The 12969-nt window shown below is 28.8% G+C and overlaps 1 protein-coding gene across 1 annotated transcript in view; it reads right to left on the minus strand.

The window, feature by feature from the left end:
- Positions 1–324: 324 nt before the first annotated feature.
- The window catches only part of Pep (Protein on ecdysone puffs), a 36845-nt gene continuing 24200 nt past the window's right edge, over positions 325–12969 (minus strand). The window contains exons 9-14 of the mRNA XM_075373974.1: positions 12534–12635; positions 9574–9655; positions 7494–7622; positions 6269–6405; positions 5175–5252; positions 325–2052 (exon numbers count right to left, since the gene is read on the minus strand). Coding sequence (XP_075230089.1) covers positions 1681–2052; positions 5175–5252; positions 6269–6405; positions 7494–7622; positions 9574–9655; positions 12534–12635 — 900 coding nt within the window. The 3' untranslated portion in view covers positions 325–1680. The remainder of the gene's footprint in view (positions 2053–5174; positions 5253–6268; positions 6406–7493; positions 7623–9573; positions 9656–12533; positions 12636–12969) is intronic.

The following is a 12969-nucleotide window of genomic DNA, read 5'->3' on the forward strand; positions in this document are numbered from 1 at the left end:
GTTGTATATACCAAATTATCCACTACAGATAACCACTCACTTTACATGGTATCTCATCCATCCTATATCCACATGATCTTCACACATACCTGGCAGTGAAATTCAACCAGTTTTACACAGAAAAGAAAAAAGACAGTATTTCAATTAACAGCTACTTTTTAGTATCTACAAAGAAAGCAAGACAAACACAATTTATTATTCTTATGTTGTGGTCTTTGGAAGACAATCTAATGTCTTAAGTTTGTGCATAAAGTCCTAATAAACTTTTCAGAACAGCAGTTATGAGACGTAAAACATAGGATTAACAAAGTATTACAAACAAAATATGATGAAGAGAATTTTATTTCAGAAGTGTCTAATAATAAAAAATAATCATACAATATAAGGAGACAAATAAGAATGTACTTTTAATAATGTATATGCATGCATACATGCGACAAACCAGTACAACAAAAATTAAAGATCATCTGCAAGTGTCAGTAACACTAATATTGTAAACTGTGTTGTTACTAACTTCAAGCAGAATTAATTACAATTACATTGCAATTACTCAAAAAAATGTGAATCTGGTGTAAACATATGTTTGTAATACACCACAGTTAATAAATAATAAGCCTTAACATAATGTGCAATATTTTCTGCACAGTTTTACAATTTAAATATAAAATAGTTGAGAGAAATAAAATGTTAATGTGAAATTAAATAAAAACAAATTGCATTTACCTATCATATGTATGATAAATTTCTATCTAACTGCTTAGAAATTTAAAACGACAAATATATGTAGAGCTAAAAATGTAATAATCACTCAATAAATACTGTTCAGAAAGTAAATGACCGTAGTCACTTATATTCTTGCCAAAATTCCATTACAAATTGAGCGACTTGTAAAATGGGGAGATCACGATTAATAAATCCTATGATTTAAGTTATTCTTTCCTTTACAAATCAATGTAAACATCTAGCATAACTTAAGTGAATAACGTATAAAATTTCTTTTATTATTTCAGTGCACTTATCTTTTTCATTACTGCGAATATTTATTCATGCTTAGAATATTTAATAATAAATATCATAATAAATGAATAATAACATCTGCCTTTAATAACTGCATCCTATTTTCATTGCATTAAAATAATCTTAAATGAACATTAAAAAAGTGGAATCCAGTCTATGAGTAGTACAGTAGTTATAAAAAAGTATCTAAGCGATCAAGACATCAGAGTATAGGTAAAGAAATCCACGTCAGCTTACTTGATAGTTAATTAAAAAAAATATTAAGATCAACATAAAATTACATCACTTATGTTATCACAGTAAACAAAACTCTTGATTGGTAACAGAACTTAAAAAAAGGAACTGTTGTGCAATTTGAAATCTTGTTCATATATATATATATATATATATATATATATATATACAGAACTCAATGCAAAACCATATATATATATAATAATAATAATACAATGAGAAATGATGCAGTTATGCTAATATTAACTACCATTAAATATTTTTAAATACCATATAGATTATATTTCTTCTAAAAACTGATAACACATTTATTGTCTATAAATAAACTGAATTATAAAAATGTATATCATAGAATAATAGGACACAAGAAAATGTACATAGAACTATAAAAAAACAAATACATAGATATTTGTAATATGGTAGCAACTTCTACTTTCCACGACGAGCTTTCCCACGGCCACTACCACCACGAGTTGCTTTGTTACGACCACGTGTAGGAGTACCCTCTTCGGCCGTTTTGGTTTCTTCTTCAGGTTCTTCTACTGCAGTGTCTTGTTCTTTCTCTTCAGTTTCATCTTCTTCAGCCTTTTCTGGGTCATATTTCTCTTTTTTTACGTCAATCTTATCTCCTTCTGTTGCAGCATCTACTTCCATTTTTTCTTCAGGAATAGTTTCATTTTCAGTGGTGGCATTCTGTTGCTGTTTTTCTTCTCCATCTTCCATTTTCTCCTCCTTTACTTCAGTTTCTTTTTCTCCATCCTTGTGTCTCTTCCAGTTGCCATCATCATCTTTTTCATCATTCTGTAACCACAAATTAACAAAACAATATACAGATATAATAAAATTCATAATACCTCTATTTAACATGCAAATATGCAGTTAATAATGCAATACACAAATGACAATATAATTAAATAAGACATAGACATGTGGAGAAATTACTGCCTGATGTTTTTAAGCAGCTTGCTAAAATTAACTTCATAAAACCATTCAATAAACTTAAAATTTATCAATTCTCTAATTAGATGATGACAGCTGATACAGAGGCATATTCATAAAGTAAGGGTGCCATTTGGTCATCAAAATTTGTGAGAAAAGGTTTTTACTTAGTTTTAGTTTACTACATACCTATGTCACTTTTCCACATAATCACCATTCAACCATTCAGTTCTAAACACTTTTTGTAATGCTGCACCAGTTTCTTAACCCTTTTACATAGAAATTCGTCGCCTGAGAATTGAACTAGTTGACAATGGCAGTCAAGTTCGTTGTTTTCAAACTGTTGTCCACCAAGCCACTTTTTCAAATGCAAGAAGAGAAAGTAGTCTGTATGTGCAAGGTGGGAGACTATATGGAGGGTGGTCAAAAAGTTCCCAACAAAAATCTTGAAATCTTCTTGGTTGGCAGCAGTGAGGACAAGCGTTTTAAACAACAGTTTCCTGCATCATCGATTCACACATCTCAGTTTGATAAGCACTTCACAGTACACGTCAGCTATAATTGTTGTTCCATGTTCCACAAAATCAACAAAAATGTTAGTTTTCATTCCAAAAAACTGCAGCCAACATTTATCGACTTAGGAGGAGATTGCTTAAACTTTTTCGGTTTTGGGAAACTTGAATGGTGCCACTAAATTAACTGTTGTTTCAATTCTGTGTTGGTGAAGGATATCCACCTCTCGTCTCTATCTTGTCAATAGTGGTCCTAAAACACTCGTCCACTACTCTCTTCCCTCTTTGTTTGGTTGACGGCATTTTCAGTACCCATCTTGCACAGTTTGTGATAGAGCTTTCCTGCAACAATCTTGTAGATAGAAGTGCATCCAAAATGTGGAAATTCATCAGCCAAAATACTAATCACCAATCATATAGCAGTTTTTGTTCACTTGTTCATCGATTTCGTCAGTCTGAATACTGGGCCGGCCACTCCGCTCTTTGTCATGCACATTTGTGCAACCATTTTTAAAGATTCGACACCATTGTCTGCCTAACCTTTCCTTCATTCATTATGTAGGTCCATACACTAGGCACAACTATAAATGAATTTTAGCAGTTTAAGATCCTTTCTCACACAAAAATCAAATCACAGCGCACATTTCACACTGGCGGAAGAAAAGATTGTTGTGGACATTGCGATCTGCATTCAACGGCAGGCAAAAAACTACTGAATCAAAACAACTGCAGTGGCTTCATAGTTGACAGATGGCCCTGCATGCGTTTAATTGTGTTCAGATCCACTAATACTTATGAGCCGATGGCCCTTACTTTATGAATATGTCTCGTTATCAGTTTTATATGATACTGTTGTCCTACACATTTATAAGTAACTGAGGAGCAATTAAATAAGACAGCACAGAACGCTGATGCACTAATTTCGTTTACTAACCAAATGAACAGTTTAGAAATTTAATCTTCAATCATAAGTCAAATCTCAAAATCAATTTGTACAAAACTGAAAAGTGGAAAATTTGGTTACATTTGTGAATCTTTCTTTGAGAAAAATGCTTTTAATAGAGAATAATATCATATTAACCCATTTCTTCCAAACTTTGAATAAACACACAGTACAAAATTGACGTTATTTCTTCTGTGATTGTCAATTTTATTATGATCTATTAATTCTAAGTATATGATATGGAGATTTTATTGATGTATTTTTTAACAATATTTTTATATGTATTTCCTTTCTTATATGAACTTGAATGATAAAACCAATGCATTCTTTCAGAATCTGCATTTTTGTCCTAAGAAACAAAAATATGTAATTCTTAAAACCAAATTTTTTGTTTTGTCAGTTATTCTTATTATGTTTAGCTTATTGCATAGTCATTTCCATTGACTGAGCTTTAAATTTCAATGGTTGTGTTTGTGTAACATTGGGAATTAGTAAATTGGAGGTAAAAAATGGCAGTGAACGTTATTTGTAAATGGCATTAATACTGCTATTGTTAAATGCTTTGAAATTTTATATATTATCAACAGGAAATAAAATTACCCAGATAAAGTTAAATTTTGTAATTCAATCATCAAAAATTGAAGACTGACAAAAGCACAGAAATTTAACCGAGTTTACCAGACAATGTATGGAAAAGACAAAAATTCAACTAATGAAAAAAGGTGTAAAGTGTGTCAAACTGTTTGTTTATATTTGTAAGAAATGCAGTGTTTTTATATATGGACCATTTTAAACAAATGTCACTAGGCAGCTGAAAAATTGTAAATATTAAAGTAAATAAGTGTAAACTGAAATTATTGATATTATTACTCCACAGTATCATTAAAATTATTTTACATAATTATCAGTTGTATGTTTAGAGTTTACATAACTTCCCAAAATTGTAACTCTCAGGTTAACGCCCAACACTGCACGAATGAAACAGGTTATAACTTAAGTTATAACTTAAATTACAAAAAAATTACAGTTGCCTGTAAGAGGATTAGATGTAACTGACCTCAATAATGTTTTTTCTATTTGGTTTATGTGAACTTAAATCATTTTAGGATCACACCTCCATGATTCTGTCTATTGAATGGCAAAATGCAAGCACTTGCACATACCTAATAATTGCATCAGCCTCTCAAGTGTAACAAATTATTTCATTTAGCCTAATTTAAAAAGTGTTGTACTATCTATTTCTAATGTGTTAAAACCTGTTAATTTTTTTTTTCATGGAAAACAGAATGTAAAGTAATTAATTATTCTTTACAATTCTGTCTAAGTATGTGAAAATGTTTTCTTTATAAATATTTTTCTTTCACTGGTTTTAAAATAAATTTTTTTACATATGGCAATTTATAATGTGTCATAATGAACTGAAGCTAACTGAAATCTTAAATTGATTATAATTCTTTCTGTAACAAAATCTTTTATTAAAACACATTTTCATAAAAACTCACGACTGAAAAAAATTAAATACTGCTCACCTTTTTCTCATTCTCCTCTCTCCTAGCTTTAGCTTCTGCAGCCTTTTCTGCCGCTTCTTTATCTTTTTCGGCTTTAGCCTAAAATAGAACATAAAAAACTTAAGTTTAGCTGCTCTACACAAATATATTTCCAAAATAGTGCAATCTGGGCATATGTGATACATATGCCCAGAAAATACACTCAGCTTTTGTGTGATGAGAGGTATAGACCTGAAGGATCTTTCTCTGGAATATTTAAAACATCAACACATTATTACATTTACAGCATAATACAAGTTTTAATGAAAAATACTTAGGAAAGATCTGGGTCCAGTAAGATATGAAAGGAGAAAAAAATAATTTTAAAAACCCAATAAATGCAGGGTTATTCACAGAGTAAAGCTTTTAACAGCAACAACAAATACATAATTGAAGAGAAATCATTACACCATTAAACAAAGTCTAGTTATATTAACCAAAGCCTGAATGGTTTTATTGAGATTCCAAACTTTAGGATAGTCAATCAGTTACGCATTAGTTATAAATAACGCATTAAAAACTGTATAGTCTATGTTATAACTATAAAATTCTATAACATATTAATGTTAACATTTCCATATTAATAATTACATGGAATTAAACTTTTGAACATCAATTCATTAAAAAAAAACACGCTCAAGGCTACCTAAAAGCAAGCAGTAGTTAAACCCAGACACTGGTTAAAGTAATTATGTCAGTACGTAATACTTCAGTAATCAAAGCAATCATTTGCTCTAGTACATATTTACACATTTCTTCATTACATCTAATGTAACATGATTTTAAAAAAAGTTCCTTCTAGATTTTCTCAACCAAAATACAATTTTACTTTTGAACAAACTGGAAATTAAAGATTGGCATCAAGACATTAACAAAAACATATTGTGCAATGACTACTTTCAGATTGGCAATTGTGGCTGAAACAACTGAAAATATATAACTTAAGTTTCATATAAAAAAATACAATTATTTTATTTTGGTAAGTTCAATATATTTAATTTTATAACTAATTTAAAGTAGCAGTAAAAAAGCAAATTTAACCCATTTTTGCATAAAATTTTATAATTTTCTCTTACCTTCATTTTCACAACAGCTACAAAGTTTTTATAATGTGTTAAAGTACGAGAGTGAACAGAAGCTTCATCATTGCTGCTCATGAACTTATTGCAGAGTTTACAAAGATGACCTTGTACTTGTGCTACCAAATCAGTACCTGTAATAATAAAAAAAAAAAACATGTAAAATACAAATATTTAGCTAACAAAACTAAAAATCAGAATTTATTAAAATCATCTAAGAATCGCATTTTATCAGATAGAACTTTGATCAATGAACATTAAGTAACAAAGATATGGTTAAGTGGTATTTTATAAAATATTTTGAAGTATTCAATTATTAGTAGAACTCTCCAAAACCCATAGTCAGTTATTTAATTAACAATGACTTGTAAAGATTCCCAGAAAAATTTATTTTTAAAGTTTTGACAATGTCTTTTGTTTCAAGAAAGTAGGAGAAATATATATTATGAATGTAGTAGATATCTGTGATCACATAAGAGTTGTTAGAAAAAGTGAATAAAATTTATGGTTTCACTATTATTAAAAGTTTTGAACATTTTGAAAAATTTACAATTTTAATAAAAAAAAACTACGTAACATGCTGAGCAGAAGGCAATGCCAAAAATATTGTTAAATGGTCATAATGAAAAATGTCTTGCTGCAGCTCAATTTAAGTAAACTAGGTGAACTGCTTAACTCCTATGATTGGAGATAAAACTACAATTGTCAAACAAATCAGAAGTGGTGGCATGAACATCTCATAGGCCTTAGAACTTTCTGCAAAAACATTCAAACAGGAAATTTATTGTCACCATTTTTCAGGACATAGGGAATAAAGGATATTACTACTTAGAACTATAATGAAGATTATTAAAAATTAATAACTTAACTAAAATCTTAGAAAAGCTCATCATACAGTCCCACCTCGCACATAATTTTTTCTTTAAAACAATGGCTTTCATAAGAGAAAAAAATCTGTTAATCTGTTTTAATTACAAATGGGAACAAATCTTTCAAATATGGAATAACAAAGGAAGAAATAACCGCATGAAACATTTATTGCAGTTAATGGACATAAAAAAATAAAAATACATATGCATATATTATTAAATCTTTAATAAGATTTTTGTTACTTTTGTTAACTTTAAAAAAGTGCTCCAACCCCTTACCTAAACAATTATGCCTCATATTAATACTGCACTCTTTTCTTAAATAGCATAGTCTTAAGGAACAAACAACTCACCAACAGGGGCTTCAGGGTCATATTCTTCAACTGAAGTAGGAATGTCCGTCAAATCAATGTCTAGTTTCTTCCCATCTTTACTGAAGTCAAAGTCATCATCCAATTCCGCAAATACAGATACATCACCTCCTACAATATTATAAACATTAAATACATTTTATACATATATAATTAATTATTATTAATTACAACTATTACAGTAATAAATTATATCTTTGTCTAACCCCCCTCCTCTTTTTTTGGCACTTTAATTAGCAAATAATTCACCGCAGCTTTCTATCTATTTAAGCATACACAACCATTCCATAGAGCAAATAAATCTAGTTTCTGAATATATATATATATATATATATATATATATATATATATATATATATATGTGTGTGTGTGTGTAAAATCAATACATACTTTTACAGGGTCCCACAGAATTAAGATTTTTTTTTGACCAATTCAGTAAAAATTTCCTGAAACAATATTACATTATTGCCATTTACTCCGCAAAATATATAATTTTTAGTTTTTTGCAACCTTCAAGATCCCCATAGCTGCCCAACTCACGCCTTTTTTTAATAATATATATTACATTGATTTTTTATGATTTTTTTACAATTAAAGTTAGCTATTTCTTTGTGATAAATTGTTTCTAAATTACATTACAAGGTACAAAAAAAACAAAAATAACGCAGATATGAAATAAAAACTAAAGCAATTTTTTAAAATACTTGGCTTGCACTTAAGATTGCTAAAATATTTTTCACAAAAACTAGCCTACATTATCTTGCAGTAAACAACTGTATTTAATGTAACTTTGTCTGCATAAAAATGCTAAGAAAATCAGATGTCAACCTACAAATACATATACGATCATAAAAATGACCAAGTAAAATTACCCAATACTAAACATAATACAGATAACAAAACCAGAACAGAACACCTTATATTTTTTATAGATAACAAACCTTAAAAACATTTACTTGAAAAATAGTTTCTCATTATTATTCTAATGTTAATGTTTTGCAGAATGCTTTTGTACTATGGTTCAAGGCCATGATACAAAGAGCATTTTGTAGCTTCAAGCTGATTTTAAAAGTTGCACCAACATCTTCACGTGAACTTAAGGATAACTTATTTTGTACAACATTAAGAACCCACATAACCTCTGCCTTAGAAACATTTGTAAAAAAAAAAAGTAATTGTGTTGATCATTTTGTATAAATGAAGTCAAGGATTTAAACTATAATTTGCTACTAATAATTACTCTGACCAGAAAATCTGGGCAACGAACACACAGATGTATCACAACCACTGTTCTCAACTGTTTGATCAAGTTATAGTCTGCTGAGTTAAAGTACCATTGGTAGATAAAAAATTGTCCCATATTACCCAATCTGAACTGTTTTTACACAATCACAAAAAACATGATACATCTCTATCTCTTCTCAGCAGAATGAATTCTCAGTCTAAGTTTATATCTAACCACTTTTTAAACATTCTTTTTAGATGGTATTTAAAAGCAATTATTACCTAAAATACAAAAAAAATTGTGGTGGTTCGAGAGAAATTCTAAGAAAACCATTAACCTTTAAATTTTACAATAACTTTTATAAAATTTCACTTAAAAAAATTAATGCAATTTGGAAACATTCCTTCTTTAATATAAAAAAAAAACAATTAGGAAATGTAAGTAAGAACAGAACATGTAATGGTTGCTTGATGCACACTGTGCAAAGTGCTGGGCGATGGGGGGTCACCACTTCCTGATGCCAGGAAAGTATACCAAATATATTCTGGAATTACTTAAAAAATAATTTATAAAATCTAAATTTTTTAAACAAAGATGCAATTCATTGAAATTTTTTTTAAACATTTCCTGACTTTTTTTCAAAACATTTCCTGTAATTTTTTCAAAAAATTACATTTTATATTTCTTGCCTATGGGAACCGTGTTTTATCTCTTTTCTAACTCATGACTGCTTTTTTAATTTATTTTTAATAATTATTATTATTTAAATACATTACAGAATTTATAACAAAGTGTTGACCCCTCTGTGTATTGATTTCTATATTAAAATATACCTACCATCTAAACTTTCAATATCGTTGCCCTCCATATCTTCATCTTTTAACCCAGGTTTAGTAGTACGGTGATAATCAGCCACTTTCTGGAAAAAAGTAAATATTAAATATTGGAAAACATAGCAATTTAGTTTTTTACTTCTACATTTTATGGGGAAAAAAAGGAAAAGAAAAAATTAAGAGAAGCAAATAGATTCTATAAGTATGTGCTTTGTTTTTTTTTTTGTGCGTATGGTATTGTTCGATGAAGGGTGCTCCATAGTGTGATATGCCAGTTTTTTTTTTTTGTTACACGTTGAATGTCGCCTGATGTGGATATGTCATGTTTAAAACTGCTTTTAATCAGTTTTTTATATTTCACTTTGTTTTATAATTTCGTATATATTTCAGTATATATAAACCAACATTTGTTATTATATATATATATATATATATACACGTATATATATCAGTTTTTATTGGCATTCAATAGTCTGCTAAAATTAATTGCATAAAAATTAGGTCCTCCAGATTTTAATTTGTCATTTTTTTCATTTTTTTGTTAGTTGTTTTTTTAAAAATGATTAGCATTCAAGATTAAAAAAAGAGATATCAGATAAAGATCAACTTAACTTATTAAGAACATTGCATTATGAAAAAGAATTCAACGATTTAAAAATTATTTTGAATGCAGAGCAAACAAAATGAATAAGGAAATTTTGAATAAATTGAACAAAACAAAATGAATAAAAAAAGCTGTCTTAAAAATCATTCAAAACATTTATCAAAATTTTAATGAAATTCAGTATTCAGAACAAAGGTAGTAGTAGTATGACAATGAAAGAATTTTAAAAATCATCTTAAATTATTAAAGGTATGCATATCTTTATTGACAAATAAATAATCTCACACTTAACCATAAACATCTACATTCCACAGAAATTATGATGAATGGATAAGTCATCTTTCCCAAAACACATTCAAATTTGTCAAATATAAATATTACCAACAAGTAATCAATTATTTGAAATTGCCATTCAAAGGTGATGCAGAAGCAGTTCTTTAATTGTTAAAAAGATCAGCAACCAAAGACCAAATTAGTTTGACAACTTTTGCAATCAAGGTATAAAAGTAAACATTACAGATAACTGTATTTCCTGTTCCCATTAAAAACCTACTAGCTGAAATAAGACAACTAACAAACTTTTTTGTAGTAATTTCTTCACTTCACCATCTTCCTACAATGAATTAAATATAAATTATCATAGAATCTTGCAAATGTGCTGATCACAAATCTCAGGTGAATTTAATCAAGTTCTATGAGGGTGGGGAAGGGTAAAGCAAAAGTATTCTTCTATGTAATTATATACTACAGAACTACAGTTACATGTTTTCATAAGAGATACCAATGTGTCACTTCTTACTCCTGAATATGGCTATATTTAGTTTTATATTTTCATCACTTTAATTCACAAACTTACAACTTTTTATTGTTACTAAGTATCTAGTATTAAAATATTTTAGGTTAAGTATTGTTTCTCAACCTGGAGTCGTGAAATTAGTCTTTAACTTTATACACAAACAATAATTACAAAACATTTTACTTACATTTATAACACATGTAAAGAAAATAAATTAATGAGATGGTTGCGTTTGTTTTTCATTTAAAAATTTCTCCATACATGGTATGTTAGAAACGTAAAAATGAAACAGTTATCAAATGATAAAAGACAATTCCTATATTTACTTGTTAGCGCAACCATATGATGGGATTTGCCTGCATATTTTTTGTGGCAAGAGCACACACGTTCATTCCGCCCTTTGTAAAAGACAATCTTTTAATATTTTCAGAAGAAATCCACTGTTCTTTCTCGCTATCACCTTTACAGCATCATTACATACTGCAATACATTTTGTCCAATCTATGTTATAGTTTTTAGTATCTTCATAAAGACACTCTCCTGTTACCTCACCAGGTGTTGATATGCAAAACAAATTTTCTTTGACGATCTGTCTGTATCGCTTTCATATCTCACCAAACATAACTAAGAAATGTTTGCCACATCTGTTGATTTATCAAATTGAATACTAAAAAATTAATTTGAACTCACTTGCTGAATTATCTGATCATAGACACTGGCAGCCATGTCATTGCCTTGATACTGTGTCATTAAAGGCAAAATTTTTCAATTTATTTTGCTTCTTAAAACACTGACCATATTAACTGCAGCATGCAATATGAGGTTTTCTGCAATAGTATGGGGTTTAGACATCAGCTACTCTTAATGCCATGAGATAAGATGCTTTAAGTGTAGTTTATTCAGTATGCCTTTATTTACTTACAAACAGAAGTTTGCTCATTTCTCAGAATTCCAAGGGTTTGTTTTTATGATATGGATGTTTAGTTTCCAAATGTCAAATTAATTTTGATGGCTTCATGCTTTTATCAAAGAGGACTTGAAAGCAAACAATGCACATGGCTTTCCATCCAATAAAGTAAAACCATAATTTAAATAACAGTCATACACAATCTTATCTTTCTACTGATAGCAGATCATACCGATCATATTTTATCAATTTTGCATGGAAATCTAAAGTTACAGTCTGACTGCAAACTAAAAAACTAAAACCTCAATTATTTTCAGTGAAACTACACTTTTAAAATTTTAAGGCACCACACACAAGTTTTGTATTCAAAACTAAACTGATGTTCTGCAATTCCTTACACCTCTGTATAAAAGAGGTATATTAAGGCAATTAAGAGGTTCTAAGCAGCATATGCTGCTGATCAATGTTCATGTTTATGTTTAATCATGATGCTCTCATGGCAAATAATATTATGAAAAGCAGACTAAATTATAAGGAGGATGTACACAAAGTTGGAATGTGTAAATGGCTCAAGTTTACAATTATTCCTAAACTTTATAAGAAACAACTGGTTCTATGTTACAAATAAATTTCTTTTTGGAGATGAAATAAACTTACCTTCAAATGAGAAGCAGTCAACTTATGATCATCCCATTCCAAACGATTTGGAAATTCCTTGTGACATAGGTGACACTTAGGATGAAGGAAAGCCTTCAATTTCTAGAAAAATAAAATATAAATAGTTAAGTAAAATATAAATAGTAAAGTCTGCACTACCTGCTTCAATAAATAGTTAAAAAAAAAATAGTTAAATAATATAAAATAGTTAAATAAGCTAAAAAAAAAGTTTACAGAAAACTGAAAACATCAGAAATTATCATGAAAAATAAATGTGAGTGAAATAACAGATACTATAGTGTACATAACTATTAAATATAGAAAAATGACTGCAGAAAAATTTTTATTCTTACTACTTTCAACATAATCCCCGGCTAAATTTATATACTAGTTTGTACATCTTGAGCCCCAAAGAAATTATTTGAGGATAAAAAAA

Source organism: Lycorma delicatula, chromosome 8, assembly GCF_047948215.1.
Source record: "Lycorma delicatula isolate Av1 chromosome 8, ASM4794821v1, whole genome shotgun sequence".
NCBI lineage: Eukaryota > Metazoa > Arthropoda > Insecta > Hemiptera > Fulgoridae > Lycorma > Lycorma delicatula.